Source organism: Ursus arctos, unplaced genomic scaffold (assembly GCF_023065955.2).
Source record: "Ursus arctos isolate Adak ecotype North America unplaced genomic scaffold, UrsArc2.0 scaffold_4, whole genome shotgun sequence".
Taxonomy (NCBI): domain Eukaryota; kingdom Metazoa; phylum Chordata; class Mammalia; order Carnivora; family Ursidae; genus Ursus; species Ursus arctos.
In genome coordinates, this window is record NW_026623056.1 from 19,133,611 (window position 1) to 19,156,539 (window position 22,929).

The window sequence follows — 22,929 nt, forward strand, 5'->3', positions numbered from 1 at the left end:
AAATAAAGTAGGTGTTTGGACATTGAACAGATCCACAATCATAGATGGAGGTAGAATGGCTCTGGGCTCATGCATGGGACTTCAACAATGATAGTTACATGTGTAGGAAGATACTATTTGAAATTTCCTCTCATGCATTCTTCATTTCCAGGAATTCCCCTTGCCCTCTGGCTCCCTATTATTAAAGCTGGAGTATCCTTTGTTTTAGATGAGGCTGGATACAACTTTGAGTTTTGAAAGAGCAAAGCAGAAACCAAAGTTGGAAGTGCAAATTTTCATTGGAAGAGTCAGGGATTGTGGTAAAAGATTTGTAGGTTTCAAGGAGCCAAAACCCAGAGAACTAAGCATACCATAATATGATTTTTACTAAGTCATAGAAAAAGGAGGATGTAAGGATAGTTTCCTGCCTCAGGAGAGAGATGAAACCTAGGAGAGGTCTGGACACAGGGAGGAAAGGAGGGAGGGAGGGGAGAGAGAGGGAGAGAAGAGGAGAAAGTGGGAGAGGAGAAGGAGGAGAAGTTGGAGGAGGTGGAGAAGAAAGAAGGAGGGGGAAGGCGAGGAGGAGGCGGGGGAAGAGGGGAAAGAGGAGGAGGAGGAAGGAGGAGCTGGGGCCTTTAAATACAGCAGGGGCCTGCTTCCTGGATTCTCTCAGAGTTGACAGTAGAGGCTGGATCCTTGTCACTGGGGAATGTCCTGCCTGGAGACTGTCCTCTAGAATGCCCTGTGACATTGGCACTCTTGACTACTTTACCCCTCCTCATGCTCCCTCTTTGGCTTCTGAAGCACTTTTCTTCCTGTGTTTCTGACCCCTTTTTGGTCTCTTTCTTGAGGTTTCTCTTCTCTCCATGCCTTCCATGCTGGGGTCCCCTTGATCAGTCCTTGGCTCACTATTCTGCACACTCGCGGTAGATAATACCAGTCTCCTCCTGTGCCCCCCTACTACCTATCCTCTACCCTGATGGATTTCATATCCATGTCTCTGACCTGCCCTGTCCTCTGAGCAGTTCCTTTCTTGCTCTTCCTTCCTTACATCTCCAGCTGATTGCTCATGACCTTCTCCCCTCTGACATTCCAGATGTCTGTTAATGCCCGCATAGACGGCATCCTGGTTGCCTCCGTTTCCTTCCGTCCCCGTATTCAATCAGCCCCTAAGCTGGTAAAAAATCACCAGGAGAAGCAGAGAGTATTGCATCTCCTCCACGCCATGTCACAGGGTGCTTTCCATGGAACCTCATGGTACCTCAGTGTCTCAGTACATCACAACATAAATATCAAGAGGAAAGGAAGAACCTGAAACACAGTAGAACCCAGGACAGATAATCCTCAAGACCAGCTACATGTAAAACGTCAAGCACAATTTAGGGTTCTTTTAGTTCTCGGTAGTATAAACAATGTGATGTTTTCATTACAATACTAACCCCAAACAAAGGCAAACCATGAGCTTATCCACGGAGAGGCCTCGCTAACAGGGTAGCTGTGCCCCTTGCCCCCCACCCCCCACCCTCTGCCCCACGCCTGCACCATTTCCCAGGATTCCTATACACCAAGCCCCGCTGAAACACCACTTGGATGTTGTAAACTCCTCCTGCCCCCACGTCTGCACCGGCTTTGCCCTAGGTCTGGGGGGTTTTCACCATCTCTCTCCAGGGTGCTTGCAGCAGCTTCCCCCCACTTCCCACACCCTGCTGCCCACCCTCAGGCCTGCTCATTCAGAATTCCCTGCGGATGAGACCCTGCATGTCTGACAAGCACTCCAGGTGATTCTGACATACTCCCACTTGGAGAATCACTGGTTGCAGGACAGAGCGCAAACACTGTGCATGGCCTTCGAGACTCCCCGCTGCTCCTGCTCCGCTCACACACGCTTCCCTGCTTGGTCTTCACCTGCCCTGGCCCTTGTCTCCTGGCTCCTGGTGCCTTCTTTGAAGCCTCTTTGCAAAGCTCTCCAGATCCCCGATGGCCCTGTGACTCTCTCCCGCCTCTAAGCGCCCACCGTGCTGCCATCTCTACTCCTCTTAGGACACCTGATGGCTTCCACCTGTGTGAGACCTATGTGCATGGGGCCCTATCTTGCATGCTAGTTTGGGCTCTTTGAAGTCCAGGACTTAAATGGCAGGCACTTCAGTGAAGGCACGCGTGACCTCAGGGGTCACACGTCCATAACTGACTCCATTCCTCATTACCCCTTCTTGGATGAGGTCCAGATGACAAAAGTTGTACTGTCTCTGTAACGGGAGAGATAGGAGCTTAACAAGGGGCCAGTCTCTCTTCAAAAAGCCAAAATAAACAAGCATCAACAATCATCAAACCCCAGAATGAAGGCTGTTGGTTATCCACAGAGAGTTTATTTCCGCTTTAGACCCCTGACAGGAGAACCAGCGTGCAGAGGAGCCTGGCAGAGTAGTGAAGCCTGTGATATAAAATAGACAAAGGACAGCACCCTCTACACGCGCTGTTCATAGACATAGGAGTGTGCTTTCATGAACCAGCGGGAAAAGTGGACACTTCCCAAGTGTTTTCTTGGAATCCCTCTCAGGGACTTCTCTGGCTGCCTTTCTCTGCTGGAGAACCCCCAGAACGGTAGGCTCTGGGGAGGAGGAACACAATCAAGCCTGTGAGGCTCAGGGAGAGGCTGCTGGCAATTGAAAGACTGAATGCTAGAGTTGGAAGGACGCTGAGGGGGATCTAGTGTCTTCCTTTTACAGATGGGGAAACTGAGGCCCACAAAGGGAAAGTGATTTGTGGGAGGTCATAGAGCCGCTTAGGGGCAGAGCTGAGCCTCGAACCCAGCACTCTCAGCAGTGTCTCTTTTCCTTGCCTTTCACGGGCAAGTCTCTGCTTCCCTTGTCTGGCTCCTGGAAACCTGAGGAATGGATCCCTCTGAACATCCGTGTCAGGTGGGTCCTCTGAGGAGCTCAGACTGCGGGCACACCAGACTCCTGATGTCCTGAGCCCACTCCTTCTTCCCTTTTCCTGCCCAGAAGCACAGCGGGGCACCGTGTGGGCCTTCTCTTTTTCCAGGCAATCCAGTTGAGTCTCTGCGCCAGGGGCTGGGGCTCAGGTGGCCTTTTCAGATGATACACTTCAAAGCTGGACATTTGCCTCATGCTTATCTGGAGCGGCAGGTGTGGACACCTGTGCTGTCAGCTGGTATTGGAGAGTGACATTTGACTCTAAATGGTGTGTTCAGAATCGACAATAGGAAGTTATCAGGGATGGGGAGCCTCCTACGGATATTCTCCTCCCCCTAGTCACCACGAACCTTCCCAGCTTTCTCTTTATCCTTTAATAGAGAGATTTCCTTTAATAGAGAACACAGGGATAGGCTTGGACTACAAGAAGCTCTTGGGAGAGAAAGCCAAGGGACAAAAGTACCCCGAGACACCACACTAGGAGATAGGGCCTTGGAGGTCAGATCCCTGTCTCCTCAAGTCTGAGCGCTTTCCCCCTAGAAGGGACCAGACTTGCCTGTGCCGAGCGCCGATCTGGAAAAATGCATGGACTCAGCATTCAGCTCGATATAAGGGAAGATTTTCTAACAATCAAGTCCAAGCGCAGGCACACCAACGGTGGGACCGAAGGGTTTGATAAGTGAGTAGGAGTGCGTAAGGCCCCGGGGCTACGGCCTCCTGGAGAGGAGTGCTGGGATTGGCCAGAGGGCTAGCTCCCTCACTGTACTGCGGGGGAGAGAGAGTGAGGCCTACAGAGGGGAAGGGGCTTGCTCAGGGCCGTGGACCCAGGCCTCTTGTGTACAGCCTTTTTCCTGTACCACACGGCTGCCTCTCAGAGCCCCAGGGGCTGTCTTGGGAGGATGGGAACAGCGTGTTCCATTCCATTTGGTCTGGTGAGTAACTTGGAGTGTGCCACTGGAAGTGTGTACAGCCTCGCTCGGGCTGGGGGAGGGCGGGCAGGCCCTGAGGACAGCGGTCAGCTCACCGTTCCACCTGGAGCTCCCCCAGACCTTGTGGGGAGCCCATCTGCTCCCACACCCAGTCCACGTAGTTGGAGACCTTCGTGTAGACCCCGTAGACTTGCTTGCTGCCACATTCTTCGGGCCCCCCCCAAGACACCAGGCCTAGGGCCACCCAGCGCTGGCTCGAGTCATCCAGAATGACAAAGGCCCCACCGCTGTCGCCGAGGCACGTGTCCTTGCCGCCCTCATAGTAGCCAGCACAGAACATGTTTTCCGTGACGCTGTAGTTCCCCGACCGGGACTCGTAGCTGGTTTTGCACTCCGCGTATGGCACCACGGGTAACTTGACGTACTGCAGGACATCTGACAAGGTCCGCGTGCCACTGCTGATGATCTCATCCACTGTCACATTGGGATTGGAGATACCCCAGCCAGCTACCAAGCCCAGCATGTGGGGCTCTGGGCCTTCGGGCTCAGGACTGGGCAGGCAGATGGGCATGACGTGGGGGCCCAGGGGCACAGGCTCCCGCAGCCGTACCAGAGCTATGTCATGGTTGTAGTTCTGGATATTGAAGTTGGGGTGGAGCACCACTTGCGCTGCGGAGCTGTTGACAGCCCCTGATTTGTCCCGCACGTCATGCAGGCCCAGGTAGACGGTGACATGCTCCTTGGAGACCGGTATCACTGTGTTGTCTCTTCGCTGGGAGCGCAGCACGTGGGCGGCTGTGAGGATCCAGGACTCAGAGAGCAGGGCCCCACTCCCAAACCACTTGTCGTTCGGCACCCTCGAGGTGTCCTCCACCACTATCAGGGCCTGCCATGGAAAGAGGCCAGGCTCAGCATTCCGGCCCCCGATGATTCTCTTGACCAGGTTTGGCAGAGAGCGAGAGGGCTGACCACACACTGTGAGGAGAAGGAGGGAATGGGGACAAGAGACAGAGACCAGTCAGATCAGCCATGTGAGAAGAGCCATGAAAAGAAATTCACATCTCATCCACTGTAGATTACGCCACCATGACACCCTACTCTACGTCACAGGGCCACTGTGGCCCGGGAGAGCTCTGGACGGGTGTGACCTTTGACCTAAGTCTTTCTAGTTGTCCTGTGTGTGGTCTGGCCCTTCCGTAGCCAGTGCCATCTATGGACTAGGCCATCGCATGCATGGGCCTTCACCATCCTGAACCCTTTCCAGCCAAGGTCACTTTGGTCTGGATGATCTCATATTTCAGAACTGGCCCATGCTGTGGATACTTAGTAAACTTCCGGAAACCATAGGTCATGGGCTTTGAGAGATGGAAGGGAACTAAAAGACTATCTAACAGGTCACAGCAAACACTGGACTGGGAGCCGAGATACCTAGAGCCTTGACCTGGCTTTTCTCTCCTATGTCCCATGAGACTCTGGGTAACTAAATTTGTCTCTCTGGACTTAAATGTTTGATCTGCTAAATGAGCCAACTGGCCAATATGATCTCTGCGCATCTTTCAAATTCCAAATTCCCTCAATTTCTATTTCATTTTCCCTGGCCATCCCCATTTTATAGATGAGTAAAATTCTCCAGAGGTTAAGCAATTAACCCAAGGTCACATGGCTATGAAGTTAACCGGGGCATTAGCAGAGGGCTTCACTAGATTCTAAGACCAATGTCTTGTCCTATATCCCACAGTGACTCATTACATATACAAATCATGGTCATGGGCTCTGCAACTTTTTCTTCTTTGGCCTAAAGGACTCATGCTGGAAATGTGTGCCCAGGGCATCCGGGGTTAGGAAAAGGTGGCATAATCTACAAGCAATGATGCATAGGCCCTGCTCTGAGCCACCCATCATTGCACCCAGGAACCCTGTAGTACCTTCAGGGGAAGAAGAAAGGTCTGATCAAACTTCGTTCCACTGAGTTGTACCCCGAGCATGCACATGCACCACCAGCCTCCTGCGGCCAAACGCCTTTGGCCCATGAGCAGGGGTCTTCAGTACCACTCCTCCGCTGGCTAAGAACAAGCTCACATGAGCCTTTCCAGCAGGGTTCTTAGGCCTGGGAGGTAAGCCTGGTGAGAGCGTGGGCTTCCTCCTGGTTGCAAATGGCCAGGCTACACTCTTTTGTCCTGGACACTTTCAATGATCCTTTAAAGACCAAGGATCATTTGAATTTTCTTGGCAAATTTGGGAGGTCAGGCTTTCAGCAACCTAATGCTTTTTAGATGTTCTTCTTCCTGGTGCCAAAGGCTTCTTACATGATCCTTAGGTGCCCTGTCATTCACACCAGGCCAGATGTGAGCTGGCCTTTGCTAACTCTCCATGGCCTGGTCTTTCAGAGTGGAAGGCCAGACTTTCAGTTACAAGCCGCAGCCTATGAGGTGACATCTCAAGGCGATCTGTGACAGGCCCTTCACAACAGCTCATTGAGTGCTGAAAGGCCCTGATCTGGAGAAGGCCTGGCCTGTGGCTGAGTCCATGCTTACAACAGAGCCAGCACTGAATGGTACCTTTCTTCAATGTCAGAGCTGGGGAAGCTTGGAGAACCACTAATTTACAGATGCAGAAATCGAGGCTCAGAGAAGGCAAGTGACATACTCAAAGTCATTACTGACAGAGCCAGAAGTAGAGCCCTTTTCTTCTAACTCTTGCTTCATTTTCTCCACTAAAGTCTGTTTTTCTTCTTGGTATGCTTTTGTCTTTTCAAGAGGTGGAATGATGTAACAAGCCTTGAGAGAGCTCATTGAAATGAGGCCATTCTTTTTGGCTGCTATCATTCTTCATCCAGTCTTTCCTGGAACAAAGGAATCTTCTTGAAAAACTAGAGCTTCAGCTGTGGTGAAGCCAGATTTGGGCTCTAGAGCACTGGAGGTACTGAGGAAGGGCCCTTAAAACAAAAATGTGATATTCTAGAATTCTGGGTCCATGAGGATGGCATGAAACACAATCAGAGTCAAGAATGGCTCAGCATCGCTTGTGTTGATATCAAAGTCTTGGCTTCACCTTCCAGCTCTGCCCCTAACTTGGTGGGTAGCCTTAGACAAATCATTACACCTCACTGATCCTCAGTTTTCTCACATGTTAAATGAAGGGTAAATAATATTTGCTCAATACGGTTCCTTGGAAAGGTAGATATTATGATGCTAGATAAAATGCCTTTCTCCTTTCTGGCTTGCTTCTATGTTCAATTTTTGTGTTTTAGGAGGAAAGAATTTAGAACTCTCTGGCATGGTCCAATGGTGAAGCACGGTTCTTCCCAATACCAGGTATTAAAAGAATTTCATGACTCCCTGTCTCCAAGATGCTTTGTATAAATATAGAGGATGATGACCGTTAAGGGTCATAGAACATAATGGATTACCTGGTCCCGCTCCCTCACTTCTGAGGTATGGAATCCCAGCCTCAGAGAAGTGAGATTACTTATCAAAGATCACAATAAGAAAATGATAGTACCAGGACTAGGACCCAAGCCCCTGACTCTCAGCTCAATGCCTCTTCCCCTTCCAGAGGTGGCAACATGGCTTCCCAGGATGGAATCTGCCTGAAATGCTTTTTCCTTTGGCCCACATGGTATTTTAGCAAAATGGGAACTAGATTTTCCAGTTTGCCACAGCTCCACCATTTTGCATCTTCTCTGAGGGTTCGCCAACTGTGCCCCTGGGTGTGCTCCAGGCTAAGCCTAAACGAGATGATGGGGATCAGCAGAGTATGAATGGGTTGACCTTTCCTCTGCTCCACCTCCTTCAAGTTCTTTCTTAGGCATAAAGCCCTCCCAAGTAAACGAGAAAAAACTCTTCCTAACCAGTCCTCACCTCTCCACTCCCAGACTACCACATGCAATGAATTCCTCCTTCTCTAGGATCTCATAACAACTGTGATGGCCAACATGGAATGCTAACATTTTCTTTGGTTCTTAAGGATAATGGTAGACGACTCCACAGTCTTTCCATTTTAACGTCTAAATCTAACATCTAGAAGCTTACTGAGTGGATATTGAGGGTTACTAAAATGTACCATTCAGATAACACACTTAGTTTTCCCAACGCTCTAATTCATAAAATACAAATGCCACCCGACATTTAACTATATTGCCAAGCTCCTGCTGTTCAGCGAACATGCAGATGGGATCAGCATCACTTCTCAATGCTGTCCTGAATGGTTGTATCTTTCAATTAATTCTGCTTGATTAATTAAATCAATTCTGCCATTCTTGCTTTTATTACAAGTATAAATTTCTGTGCGTGACTATTAATTTTTTTGGTGTGGATTATTTGTTTCACCCTACAGTGTGCATTTGAGGCTATAATTTTCTAGTAAGTTGATTTGAATATAAGTGTGCACTATGATTGCAATGTAAATCAGCCATACTTTAAATGCTAAAGCAAATATCTACACAATGTCCCCCAAATCGTTATGCATAGTGACACTTTCTATTACCACTAAATTCTTTTTTCATTTTAAAGTGGGGTCAGTAGGTGACCCATGGGGTCGTAGCAGTAAGATTTGAACAGGTTGCTCTTTGGAAGAACTTCTTACTCTGTCTTATAATTATCTGTTATTTGTCTTATGTTGCTCATCTCCTCCAGCACAGTGAGTACTGGAGGACAGGATGCCACTTTCCTGATTTCCCTGGTGCACAGCAGGTGCACACACAAACTGTTGGAGGAAAAGCCTGGTGGGAAAGGAGCAGAACTGCAGAGAAAGGAGACAGGAAGGCTCTCGATGTGATAGCACAGGCTAAATATAGAGGCTGGTTGGTTTGCAGAGGTGTGAGGCTGGGCTTCTCTATCTTTTAAACAAAGAACCAAAGCATCATGGTCCCCATCCCCACTCCATCAACAGCCAGAGCACCTTGGATGGGAGACCTGGAGGCAGAGAACTTGAGAGTCAGGTACCTGGCAGACATGTGGGCTGGCTTCTCCCCAGAACTTCATTCATCCAGACTCCTTGGGCAGAACAGGTATATATACCTGGGAGAGTGAAAAAAAAGGTGGGAAAAGAGGGAGAAAGGGTTGATTTGTAGAAAATAGATCTGGGTTCTTAATTCTTCTATGGTGAACTACTGCAAGTCTTCCAAATGGTCTCTCTGATGCCATTCTCTTTAAGCAAGCCCTCCCTGCAAACTGAAGGATCTTTCTAAAATGGGAATCTATGCTTTCCTTCTGCTCAGAATCCCCAGTGGCTCCCCATTAGCCTAAAAAACAGCACACTCTCCAGCAGGGTGCCTGAAGCTCTGCACAGACTCCTGCCTGTCCGGGGCTCCTCTCCTTCCCCTGCCTGGCCCCGCCCCCAGCAGGCACTTCCTCCCCCTCAGGCACCAGACCCCCCACAGTTCTCTGTGGCACACTTGCCTTCCCTCCTTTCCCCATTTAATAAACTCTTTAAGAAACCACACTGGTGTCCACCATCTCATCTGGGTCTTACATTAGCTCTGAATTATACCGCTGTTCTCTTTTGAAAAGTGAGGACTTGGAAGCTTAGAGAAATTGAAAGAATTTTCTTAGTACCAGTCTGTGGCAGAGGCAGAACTGATGGGCTTTGCCATCTCCCTGAGGGTTCCTTCTCTGCCAGGGTCTCTAGGTGTGCATGTGAGGGTGCTGGCGTGCCATGTGGCCTAACCCCTGGGACGTCAGCCTGAGGCAGGGAGAGGTGAGGCATGCCCCCGAATGTTTCTCCTCCCAATTTCTCCCAAACTTCAGCCAGTGGTCTGGCTGCTCACCAACCCTGAGACCCAAATGGTGTAAGGCGGGAGTGGGCTGGTTTAGCACGGAGGGCTCACCTGTGATATTGTGGAGCATCTTATAGTAGGGCTGCTGGCAGGAGTATTGGATCTCAGATTTATATGTGGTAAGGTTGTTCCTGGTGGAGAAGGTGATCAGCCCATGTTTCAGCTCTGCTGGGGCTCCACAGTCTGCAACTGAGAAAAGAGAGCAACACCCCTTAATTAACCTTTACTCTTCTTCTTGGGACCATATGGTGGGTCTGTCTCATACAGATGTGCAGGTTGTGCACTGCACATACCTGCAGAGAGCAAAAGCAGCGCTATAGTCTATGAGAATGGTGTAGTGCCTGTGCAGCCATGGGTCGTACTGCTTTTGGGGTCTCTCCCATCTGCTGTGGCACTACCATGTGTCCAACTCACCTGACCTGGTGTCAACTCCAGGGCAGGGGCAGGACTACTGAGACTTAAGCAGACCCTAGACTTTTCCCCACATAGTCCTTTCCTTGACTTCCAGTTCTATTGTGCAATCCTCTTAGTCTCTCCTGCCCAAGCATGAGGCCTCTTGCTCAGCGAAAAAACTCTGGCTGACACGCACTGGAGAATCTTCAGTTCTTCCTGACCGACCACATGCTGAGTAAGAGCAGTTAATGGGCTCACATTGGTGCTTGGCACAAAAACCCGAAAATCAAACAGAAAGAAAGCAGCTTCTGCATGAGTACAGGATCCCACCCTGCTAGCTCTCCGTAGGCATCTTGCTTGGTCACAGAAGGTGGGAGGTGGGGCCCGGAGTAGACTAAATTTTCATTGTTCACCTGCTTCTTTTCTCCAGTTGCTGGAGGCTCTATGTTGGGCCTGGCTGTAGGATGCCTGCTCCTCAGAGGTGTTCTTAGGGGAGTTGCCAGCACAGAGTCCAGCATGAGTCTCTCTGAAGCCAAGTTATGGGCTGAGGCCCCAATTTGTCAGGGCCTCTTCCGGAGTTTCCTTTAGGGGGTGGTGCTCATTTCTAAGGAAATCTTCATCTTAGCTCTAACAGCCTATGCCAGAATTAAAGAATCATAGAAGAATCATGGAACTTTGTTGTTGATAAGGAACCCGAAGGCAGACAATCCAGTATATCATTTTAACTTTACAGATGAGCCCAGAGAGGAGACTTGACTGGCCTAAGGTCACACAGCGAGTTACAATCAGAAAACTAGACCTGACTTTAAACTCAGTGTTCTTTTAAGAAAACCAACGGACAGTTCTTAAGGATCTGTTTTCTACTTAAAATGGCTTAAAATCAATATTCACTGGGTAATGATAGACATCAGCTAGGAATCTCCTGATAACTTCAGAGGACAGCATTCCAAAGAGAAGAATTTCCAGTGCCCTCCCTCCTTGGGAAACAGAGAGAGGGCAATTTGCCCCTGAGATGCTACCCAGAAATTATTGTTTTTAAGCTTAGAACTCTAAATTCATCATTTTGATTGAATAAAGAGTAACCTAATCTAAAACAGAGATGACTTCAAGGCCCTGCATTGTGGAGGAGAAGGGTGAAGGCTGAGAGTAAAAGCAGAGAGGCAAAAGCCAAGAGGACTGGTTAAGGTTTTGTCTTGACCTCTAATCCCCTTGGACAAATCATTCCCATTCGTTTTGATCACCCCAAAGTGGAGACCCTCTTCCACTGTGTGTGAGTGTGGGTCAGCCCTGGATCACAAGAGGCAATAATATCTATTATTCAAAGCCATAACACAGTTTTAAATGTATTTTCCTGCTAAATCTCAAAGCAGATTTTTCTTCCTTTTTTAGGAAATGCTGTTGACTGGTGCCTGGAGTTACTCTTGTCTTGGTGTTACTCTTGTCTCTCTTAACTTTGGTCTAGCAATTTATTTTGCCTGAAGTATTCTCTCGACCTAATACCTAGCTCCCAGGGGGTGAGGGGGTGGGTGGGTAGGGGAATTGCAGGGTTGGCCTTGGACATGGCTAGCTGGTCAGGCTATGGAGAACCTGTTACTTGGTCAGCAAGGGTGGGGAGATATTTCCTGAGTAGAGGGCCTGCTTTCCTATCACTCCAGAGAAGTAACTTTGCTGGCCCTAGAGCCAGATAGAGGGTTGCTTCAGCTTGGGTATGGTGAGTGGGGTGGTATGCTTGTACTCCCAAGTCTCCAGTGGCAGGTGAACAGCCATGTCCCTCTGACTTCCCTTCCTGAGGGGCCTTGAGCCCTGACACAATCAAAGATGCTACACCCAGAGCCCACTTCCTCGGCTGGTCTAGCTTCCTTGCTTTAGTAAGGGTTTCATCCTTTCCCTAACACTCCCTCTGGCCACTTCCACATCCTGGAATCAAAATGTCCTTCTGTTTTCCATTCCCTTGGCCTCCCCTTCTCATCATTCCCTCATCAAACACCCCACACTCTGTTTCTGCTGTCACATCTGGCTGACATTTTCCTTCAGACACATCTTCCTTGATGCGCTGTCCTGAGTGTGCTCTGCCACCATCCGGGGCTTCCTGGAGAATGATGCACCATGGGCTCCCCCGGCCCTCCAGCCTCAGGGACGGCCCCTTACCCTAGGGCCTCTTCATCCCCGCCCTCGGTGCCTCTGGGCTCCAGCATCCCAGACCCCTCACTGTGCCGCTCCCTCACCTGCTTTCCCCACACGGGAACCCCTGGGGTCCATGCTCTGGCCGCCCTTGAGGCCTTGGTCAAACACTGATTCTTCTTGAAAGTTTTTTCTCAGTCTTCTAATTGGATACAGCTGCCTCCTCCTTTCTCCTTACAGAGGCCTCTGTTCATCTCTCTGATGCATTTATCTTATGTTGCCTGGTATTGCCTTTATTGGGGCCCATATCAAATCTTCCGGCTCAATTAGGATTCCCTCTATCTCACTGAGTACAATCTCTGTGACACTTTGGGGGCTTAAACATATTGCTTGAACTGATGCTCCTCTCTACTGCCCACCTCATCTCTGCTTTCAGGGGCACCCCTGCCCTAGGCTGGCACCACGATCTATGCACCTGCCGCTATCCACCCTTGCAGGGTTCTGCCCGCATCAAAAGCCCATTCCATCACCACAAAGACTGAGTAGTCACAGCGTAATGCAGGGTTTCTCTGATATGTCTATTCTGGGTTTGTTCAGGCTGAAGCAGAGATTCCTGCTGCTGCTACAGAGCCCTTTATTGTGCGACCCAGTGATGTCCCATGACACCAAAGCTGAGGACTGCTGCTTTTGAGTGTGATACCTATCTTTTGAAACCTTTAATCAAGGAGTTTTCAGAAATGCAGGATCTGTAAGCTCCAGCCCAGAGGAAAGGACTTCTGATAATGCACTTTTGGCCCCGTGTTGGGCGCAGGTGGCATAGAAACTTTTGTGGATGAGGCTACATCTAGATTTCCTAAAAAACCCATGCTCTATGAGTTATTGTTAGTTTCACCTACTCATGGTTGTTAGAAAGTAGCAACAGATAAAAATATTAAAGTCATCAAGTCACAGGCCTTCTGGCCCATTTCAACTTCAAGTGTGGAGTGGATTAGGAACCAAGACCCACTTTGACCTGGTCAGCCTAGGGCCATGTGGTTGTATATGAAATCTTGGGTCTCTAGGACCAAAGTCATTTGTCCTTTGAGAAGAGTACCGTCCACTTGGAGGTGCTAAAAAAAGAAAAAAATCCCCCTGGTCTTTTCATTATTTTCCAGAGTACTGATTGAATGATGGGTGAGCCCTCCAGTGGAGAATGTTCTCCTTTACACAGCAGTTTCAACTGCTTGACTGTGTTGCCTGGTTCAGCATCCATACTAATCCGCACAGAAATTGGAAATGGAGTGTTGGCAGGGTGGGGAGGGGTCTTGTGAGTGGTCCATTCCTGGACGTCTGCACTCTGTGGGCTCCCGTCATTCACTCTGTCTCTTGCTCTGACCCGAGTTCGTTCTCCTCATCCATTTCGGTTTCTGCCACCAGGGTGAAGATCAAAGAAGGGTCAGGAGGTGCAGAGGAAAGAAGCAGAGAGAGGAGGAGAGAGAGAGAGAAAAAGAAGAGAAAGAGAAAAATTAGCAAGCAAAGCAGAAACAGTGCATGCAGGAAATACAGAAATTGCTCCACCAGGCTGATTAAGAATGCAGTTGATGTACAGCCAGTGTGGGTGACAGCTTGGGATTGTAGAATTTGTACCATTCTGAGAATTTGCACAGTCATAAGCCCTGGCTCGTGAGGATGACAGCATTCTGCCCCTGGAGCGAGCTTTGTATTCATCTGGCCCAAACCTTCATTTGGCATATGGCATTCAGGGTGGAGTGGGACTTGTCTTGGGTCACCATGGCAAGGTGGAGATGGGGTCGGGACAACAGCCCATAATTTCCACTTCCTGTTCCAGTGCAAGTGACTTCACTCCACATGCACACTTCCTGTCTATTCCCCACCTCTTTCCCCACAATACCCAGGGACTTGACATTTCTCAGTCTTGCTCATCTTTGCATCTCTTTTAGGACCCAGCACATGCCTGGGGCAGACAGATGCTTCGTAAAAACCCTCACAGTGAATAAGCAGAGACGCCAGGAATGTCTGCATGGAGATTCTAATAATCTAATCCGGACTATCCTGGGAGAACCAGGTCATATTCAGGAGAAAAAAAATATTCCTCTTTTCTTTAGTACAAAATGACAGGCATTCTTTTGTATACCAACATAAGTCACATAAAATGGTACCATCAAATACAGTAGTGTGTAACTCTTATCAGCACTTCTGTTACAATAAAAAAAGTGTGCATGCTTTATTAGAGGAAAAAATTATACTGAACTTTTCTACCTTCCAAAAGCATGAGTGAGAGAAACCAAACCTCTGACTAGTGAGGAGGTTTGGTGTGGGTGAGTAGGAAGGAGGCAAGAGAGAAGCTTTTATAGGGCTTTTGCTTATTCCTGGTTGGTCCACAGATATATTATGTTCATTAACTCAATTGGTCCTTCGAAGGATTAAGAATGCAGGGAACTGAGGCCAAAAGTCTGAGTACATTGCTTAGGGACATTCAGCTGGTTGAGTCCAGATTTGATCTAGAACTTCCTGACTTTAAAAATATCCTGTCCTCTACACACCACATTATCTTTTCCCTCCTCCTTCAGAATGCCCCCTTGCTTTGCCCTGCACAGTGCTTCCCACAGAACTCAGTCACAGCACTACATGTGGGCCACGTGTCAGAGGAGGTGATGGGTGTGTCTCCTGGCATCTGAGTTCCTCCATTTCTGGACCTCGTCTTTTCTATCTGAATCCCCTATTGGCATGCATAAGATGAAGCCAGAAGATGCGCCCCTTTCCCACACTGGGCTCTGACTCCAGCCACATCATCATGTTAAAAAAGAAAAATTAAAAAGCAAGAAATATTCTCCAAAATTCTGCCTGGGATTTGCCTCAAGAGAGTTCACCCTGACAGTGTCCCCCTGGGGCTGTGGGAGTGAATCAGCCTGCCAATGGAATTTGAGCCATTTAGAAGAAGGGACGAGGACACTACCCTACAGTTTATATGCAGTCATGAAATGGGGCCAGGTGGGACCAACCCTAACTCTTGACTTCTCACCTCTCCATCCTAAAGCTCCTTCTCTTCCTTCCCTTCCCATCACCACACCCCTCTTCCTCACTGCTGCCATAATGAGTTTCCTAAAACTGTGGTCTTTACAAGTCTAGTAACTTTACGAGGTACTAGAACTACCTGGATAGGGAGATAGGGTGGTGACTGGTAATCTATATTTTTACAATGCTCACTAAATGATTTATATGGACTACATTATTTGAGAAACACCTTAATATATTCTGGAGTAGTAAAGCTAGTTCAACTTTTTATTTTACATTTGAGGTGAAGGATCTTGTCCGTGGTTGCAGGGTGGGTTAGGGGCAGAGCCGATGCAAAAACTCTGGGTCTCAAGAGCCAGTGCGGAGCTGTGTCCCCTGCTTCACACAAGCCTACTGTGCTGACCTCACAGCCTTTTCTGACAGGCCCTAAATCACGAGCTGTTCCAGAAACCTTGGTGGGTATGGCTGATGGCCACATGGAGACTGTCAAGGTCATTGAGCTCTGGGCACTGGTGCTGAAATAGTTTCCTGAATTAGCAATTGTAGAACTACTTTCAAACCCGGCTACAAGCTACTTCTTTAGCAAGTCTGGCAACCTGTCTGTAGGCAGAAGTGAAATTAGTATTTAGGAAGTAACCTGGGACCAACAAGAAGTTTCTTTTGGAATCCTAATGTCTTATTGCCAAAAGAAACATTAGTAGCCTTTTGGTCCAACCCTCATGTGTTTGCTGAATTCCTGTCCCTACCCCTCTTTGAGTGCACCTGCCAGGTTTTCACCCTTGTGTGGTCTCTGGTTGGAACCCACCAGCACTGGGGAGCTCATTATCCTTATCATAGACCAATTTTGTTTTCTTACTTTTACAGGTGGGAATCCTGTTACTCCATGTCCCATCCTTCAGACACTCGATCTGGAATGTATCCATCTCCACATTATCCTAGGAAGAAACATGAAGAAGATGTGTCAGGAAGGAGGAGGGGTGGGCTTGGTGGTTGTTTCCCAGCTCAAATTCCAAACCCTGCTGTCCTTGACTGAGATTTTCCAACCACAGGCCTCCAAGGGCAAGCTTGACAATAGGGAAAAGAGAGATGCTGAATTCATGGTCCCCGTTCCTACTCTGGAGAGGGGCAAGGACTGTGTGGGAGAAAGGGCTTGGACAACTGTCTGAGAGGGGGAAACCTGTACCCCTGCCTCCCGTTCTAGAGCAGTGACTCTCAAACATGAGTAGGCATCAGTATCTTTTGCAGACTGCTGGGCCCCACTCCCAGAGTTTCTGACTCGGAGGGCCTGGCTTGGACAGCACAGTTTGCATTTCTAATAAGTGATGTGATGCTGTGGTGGGGACCCCACGTGGAGACCCATTCCTTGAGCATTCCTCTAGCGTGGCTCACACTGGACACACGTGGGTAACATAACACAAAAACCAATACCAACCCCGCCCCAGAGATTCTGCTTTAATTCTTCCCAAGTGAGGGGCCTGGGAGGTGATTTTGTATTATTTTTAAATTAGCCAGGTGACTCCTAGGAGAGCGAGCAATGTCTGTCTGCCACTTCTAAAATCTCCATGTCCTGTCCCAGTCCCTTCCAGTAAGGCTGATTGATGAACTTTCTTAAGGCTGTTTGTCCTGATTGTAGGGCTGAATGGATCTTGATTTGTTTTTGAAATTCAAATCAGCCCAAGCTCTGATAGAAGACTTCTGTGCCATTTGAAAATCTGGGATGCATGCTCTGGATTTTCATAGGACTGGAATTTCTGGAGTACGTTGGAGGTTTATGGGGAAGTTAGCGAATACTGTGGTGGGACCATGACAAGCTCTGCAAGCCCATCTGCCTTGGGAGGCACTGGAGCATTTCTCTGGCCCGGTGGCTCTCCCTCCCCCAGCAGGACACTGTACCTTCAGCACTTTGTAGCCTGTGTCACAGCTGATGAGCACCTGGTCTTTGAAGGAATACGTGGTTTGCTGGGGCTCAATTTTCCCGTGGACAGGAGGCTCTGGCTCCGGGCACTCGTTCCCTGGTGGGAGCGATGAAAGGACGGTGGGCAAGAAAACAAGGAAAAGTCTGCAGCAGATTGCCAGCCCCTGGGGTGCAAAGTGTGGTGCAGAGGAACCACAGAACTGGGTGTTGGGGGACTGAACCGTCTAGGCCCTGAAGACTTATTCTGGAACCTTGAGCAGGTGACTTCTACTTGGACCTCTAGCTCCTCATCTATAAAATGAGGTGGTTGGCCGAATGATTTCATCACGACTCAGGGTTGAGCAGGATATTAAATGTCATTGAATGCAGCCCTTGTCTGAGGCTGCCTTTACAACATCTTCCACAGTAGATATCAAACATGTATTTGCATTCCTATAGTGACAGGAAGTTCAATACCTCCCAAACCTGTGCCTTTCTTACTGGACTCCTCTGATCAAAGGAACAGTATTTTCTATTCCACTAAAATCTATATCGTTGTAATTTCCTCTCATGGGGCAGAATTCGTCCTCTTGGGATGCTCAGGATGACTCTTACCACTCTTTCTCCTCATGACCATTCTTCAAAGTGTTAGAGAGACTGTGACCATGTGCCTCCGAGCTCTCCCTTCCAAAGGCTACGTTGGACAGGATTCCCAGGTCTGAGTCTATCCCTGTCATTTTTTCCTGGACAAACTCCCTGTTAATATCCTCTTCATTCCCCTCCCTAGAACTAGACACCAATGTGATAATGCAGGCAACGCCAGGATATCAGATCTAACAGCTAGATTAGCCACACCCAGAACCCTCTTCTTCCTCGGCTTACTGCAGACCCTTGGGGCAAATGGCTCTATCAGGGTTTGGGCCAGGACCAGCTGCCTTGGGTTACTGGGGAATGATGCCTGTGGGTGCTGCCAGTCTGGGGCCACAGGAGTCAAACTGCCATGGTGAAACATTTTGAGCTACGGGCCTACACTCAAATTCCCGCCCCAGATTGGAGGGGGCTGAGCTGGGGAGGGTTCTCTCTATGCCCAATGAAACAGCCTGCAAGAGTAGAGTTCAGGAAATAAGGTGAGATTTTGTTTGTTTGTTTGTTTGTTGTTTTTTAAATCTCCTTATGTGATTCTGAAGCGTAGTAAGTTTGAAAACTCTGTCTAGTCTAAATCCACCATTATTGCTGCCCTTGCCCCCATTTTATGGATGGGAAATTGAGTCAGGAGAGAGAATGTATCTGGTTCTACACTCCTCTGTAGTAAAGCTGAGGGTCCTGCCACATCCCCAGAAGAGTCCCAGGCCTGCACCCCTCATCCCTCAGCCACTGCCCCACGAGGGCTGAGCATAGTGACCAAGCATGACCCACAGAGAGGGAGGCCATGTTACCTGTCGCCCTGTATGAGAGCCGCCAGCCCCGGTTCTCCCCTGAGTTGTCGCTGCGGAACAGAATCTGGACGCTGTGGCTCTGGGTATTGATGGGTTCCGGGGCTCTCTCTCCACAGAAGGGCCCCAAAACTTTTGGACCAGCTTTAATCTGTGAGGGGCAAGATAGAGAAAAAGGGGTTACATCTGAGCAGCGGTGGCAGCTGCTGGGACCATCTCTATATTGCACCCTGGTTTTCTGGAAGCCTCCATAGTATTCACTCATATTTTTAGTGGGCATTAGCATTCACCAAAAAGTTCCATTTCCACTCTCTCATTTACAGATTACAACAGCCTCAGAAGTGGATGAGTCAGGCTAATAACCCTCTGCTCACAGATGAGCCAATACTATGGCTCAGAAAGGGACAGAGCCCTGTCCAGATGCATAGGATAGGAAAGACCTCTGCTCTCAAAGAACCTGTGGTCTAGTCGAGGATGGCAGGGATGCAGGTGGGTGGGACTGACAATACATGCTGTGGCAAGAATTATAAAAAATAATCATGATGATATATACATAAAATATAAATATATGCTATATATTTATAATTTATGTAGTATAATCTGTGTAACCTATCGAATTCATTATTTATATAACAGATGAAACTTTATTTATTTGTTAATAGATAAAACTTTAAATAGGTGGTCAGGAAAGGCTTCTTTGAGGAGACAACATTGGATTTGAGACATAAGGAAAAGGGGAGAATACTTTCCAGGCAGAGAAAACAGCATATGTCAAGGTCAAGGTCAAAGGTGGGAAAGGGTCCAGCAAGTACTAAGAACAGGAAGGAAGCCAGAGTGGCTGAAACAGAGGGAGTGCCACAGCATGAGGTAGGAAAGGCCGGCAAGGCAAGCACCACATTGTGTTGAGGAATTTATGCTTACTTCCAAGAACAATCCTGATTTAATCTGGATTTTATAAAGATCAGCCTTGACACCATGGAGAGCAGACTATGTAGGACAAGGATGGAAGCAAGAGAACCAGCTGGAAGCTTTGCAGTGGAGATAATGGGGCTTGGCCTGGGATGGAGTCAGTGGGGATGGAGAGAAGGGATCTGGATTTCCTGACTCCCAGGCCCAGGTCCCTTCCGTGCCTCTAACTTTTTTTCTGTCCATCTCCAAGGACCAGGACTCCTGAACCCTCCTCTGGTGACATCTTCATCTTGTCAGCCTTATTGCGGGTGGGGGAAAAAGTGAAGCCCCATGAGGTTAAGTGTCTGGAGAAGGCTCACAGCATAGCTCCTGGGATACTGGGTGTGGTAGGCAGAATTCTAAGATGGTCCCCATGACCTTCACCTCTAGTGTTACTTCATGATGATGTCATGTCACATGGCAAAGGGATTTTAGAGGTGACCAAGGAGCTAGTGTCCAATCCGGGAAGATCCCTAGGCTGGATCTGATTAAGCTGGTGGAGGCTATTTTAAGTAACTACCTTTTGGGAAGCAAGCAGGTTTGTCCCCTATCCTGGGAGAAGGTAGAGGCCAAGAATAGCAATTTTCCCAATTCAGCCAAGATTTCCCAGCATCCCCAGGGCAAACGTCCATTGTCGGCTTACCTTGATGTAGTCATAAGGGCAGGACACCTCAGGATGATCCTCAATGTCGAAAATGTCCTCGAACTGCAGGCTGACCATGAAACCTTCCTCTAGCTCTATGGTGTAGAAGCATTCTGAGCTCTTAGGATAAGGGTTGGGGAAGTCGGGGCTGGTGATCACGCCGGTCCTCTGGGTAAAGAGGTTGTCACTGCACTCCACTGTGGGAAACATACCAGAGCAAAGTGGCACACCAAAACCATGGCCACAGCAACCCCTTTCTTATCTGTTACTGTACAATTTTTCCCACTGGTCCTGAGAGGCAATGAGGGAAGACATCACTATCCCCATTTTACTGATGGGTAGAAGCGATTTATTCAAGGTCACACACCTAGTAGTTTTCAGAGTCAAGACTCAAAGGCAGTAAGTGTGATAAGCCTTCTCATCAGATTCTCTGGTATTGGTGAGGGGGCAGGAGAGGTCTGAGATGGAAAGGTTTTGAGATGGATTGGAAGGGGGAAACATCTGGACTTCCTTTATCGTGTTCTCCCCTCAGCCCAGAACTCCATTCTCTGTTCAGAGTCTTTCCGATCCCTCATCCAGCACAGGACCCTCACGCACACTCTCACTCTCTGGCCCCTGACCTTGCTGTTTCTCCTCATGCTGCTGACAACTACTTGACATTAGGCAATATGTTTGCTGCTGGATTTTCTTGCCCCACTAGATTGTAAGTTCCCTGATCTCAGGGATTCTGCTTTGTTCCCCACTATAGCTGCAACCAAGGACCCAGTGTCCTGGGATCCTGGCCATGGCTTAGTCCTGCGAAGGCCCTTCATTTGCCACCGAACCTTTCTCCTTGGGTTGACCCATCCTAGATCTAGAATGTCAATCCTTTCTAAGCCCCTGTTAATCGTGCTCATTTGCAAGTGAGCAAACTGGCTCGGAGGGGGGGTGTGGCTAACCTGAAGTCCTATAGCTGAGAGCTGCAGAGCATGGTTAGGGGAGGTCTCTTGAATCCTCATCGCCTTTCATTTCCTACCCCAAGCACATTCTGGGGTGACATTGCCCCCTGGGGGCTAAAATTGTTTGTTTGTTTTTGGAGGGGTTACTCTTTTTATGCATAATACACAGATGGACATAGAGTACATGAACACATATGTCGCATTATCTGTGATATTAAAATTTCATGGGTAGGGGAAATTAGGAAGATAGTGTTTAAAAAGGCTCCTGGAGGCAGAGGAGAAACTGAAAACAAAGATTGAGAAGCTCTGCTCATTCTTAGCCCCCAATGTACTCAGCATGCAGTAGATACTCAGTAAACATACCTACTGAATGAGAATCATGGAAAATATAGCCCTCTTAAAGAAAACTCCTGTATGTGCCTGCTTTATAATGATGAGTCACATGGGGGTTTTATTCAGAAGCAAGGGAAGTTTTTTAAGGAGGAAGGAAAGGAAGTCTTGTTTCCAGCTTTGCTGTCCTCCAATGATTCCACTCAACTTCCAAGTGACCCTCCTAAAACACAGATCCTTACCCTGTAGCCATACTAATCTGCTGTCAGTGCCCCAAACAAGCCAAATTCTATCAGGCCTCTGAATGTTTGCAGAAGATGTTCTCTCTGCCTCCTTTTCCTTCTACTTCCATCTACTTCCATCTCTGCCAAGGGCCGCCATGTCTGGGACACGTCTGCTTGCTACACCATGTAGACTCAGGTCGGACTGTGCTGAGCCCATACTTCTTTTACAGCATTTATTATATTTCACCATTTGCTTCTGTGGTGATTACCCGCCCCCCCAAGCCAGGGAGGCCCTCATGGAAAGTGGCTGAAGCCTTCCATTTCTCCATTTCTCCATCCCTGCCCTGCCTGGACACAACGGCTGGGTGGGCATGTTGACTAGACATGAAAATGAAGAGAGATCGAAGGAATGGGGCGTTTTCTTGCTGTCTCTCTTTGCTTCTCTCCTCCCACATCTTTCCTTTGGACTAAGGTTCTTTTGATCACAGAGGAACTTGGGAGGGCCATGGGAGCGAAGAGGAAAAGGAACTGCTGGCTGAGGCCAAGCTCATGGCTCAGAGAGGTGACGAGAAACCTAGGTTTTCCCATAACTTGCCCAGGCTGTTTACCTACAGTAGGAGAGCAGAAATTCCTGCTGCTGAGGAAGAAAGAAGGCCTAGAGGCTAGGGCTTCTCAAATGTGGTCTTTTGAGAACCTGAACTTGGACTTCCCTGCCAGCGGGCATTTCAGCACCTTCATCCATGTGGTACCTGAGGCAGAGCTCTCTGGCTTCATTTCTAATTGTTCCTACTCCATATCTGTCCCTCCTCCGAGCCTCCCCTAATCTTATTGGGAAACATGGCACAAAATGGTGATATACAGTGTCATCCCTGGGCCCACCTCGGCACGTCCTGTTGTCTGTGTGGAGGAGGTAGCCAAAGCGGCAGGAGCAGTAGTAGCCGCCGATGTAGTTATGGCAGTAGTGGTCACAGGACAGCTCCTCGTCCTCGCGCTCAGTGCACTCGTCCACATCTGCAGGGCAATCGATCCACGTGTGACAATGAAGACAACAGCCAACATCTACAGAGCACGTAGTATGGGCCACTCCCTGTGTTAGCTCCACATAAAGCCCAGAAGTAGCCATATTTTCCATTTACAAATGAGGAAACTGGAACTCAGAGCAGCAAGGCTACTTACTCAAGATCACAGAAAGCCAGGTTCAAGGCCAGGCAAGCTGACTCCTGGTGGTGCCACTGCCCTCTAACAGTTGTGGTGATAGCAAGCAGGACTCTTACCATCCACATTCCATAGATGTGAAACAGAGCCTTGGGGCCTTTAAAGAACTTCCTCCAAGTCACAGAGATGGTAAGTGGTGGAATCAACATTCCTACCCA

The 22,929-nt window shown here is 48.6% G+C and overlaps 1 protein-coding gene across 12 annotated transcripts in view; it reads right to left on the minus strand.

Moving 5' to 3' along the window:
* MASP1 (MBL associated serine protease 1) overlaps positions 1-22,929 on the minus strand; it is a 64,637-nt gene that overhangs the window by 11,549 nt on the left and 30,159 nt on the right. For 9 of the 12 annotated variants that reach the window (XM_048214958.2, XM_048214955.2, XM_048214954.2 and 6 more), the window contains 7 exons: positions 22,436-22,567; positions 20,065-20,261; positions 18,477-18,624; positions 17,040-17,158; positions 16,003-16,081; positions 9,669-9,806; positions 8,785-8,859 (listed from right to left, as the gene is read on the minus strand). In XM_048214958.2, the coding sequence (XP_048070915.1) occupies positions 8,785-8,859; positions 9,669-9,806; positions 16,003-16,081; positions 17,040-17,158; positions 18,477-18,624; positions 20,065-20,261; positions 22,436-22,567 (888 nt within the window). Of the gene's footprint in view, positions 1-2,325; positions 4,817-8,784; positions 8,860-9,668; positions 9,807-11,381; positions 13,538-16,002; positions 16,082-17,039; positions 17,159-18,476; positions 18,625-20,064; positions 20,262-22,435; positions 22,568-22,929 lie in introns of those variants that run through there. The other 3 variants (XM_044383450.3, XM_026496738.4, XM_057306578.1) reach the window with 2 other exon arrangements.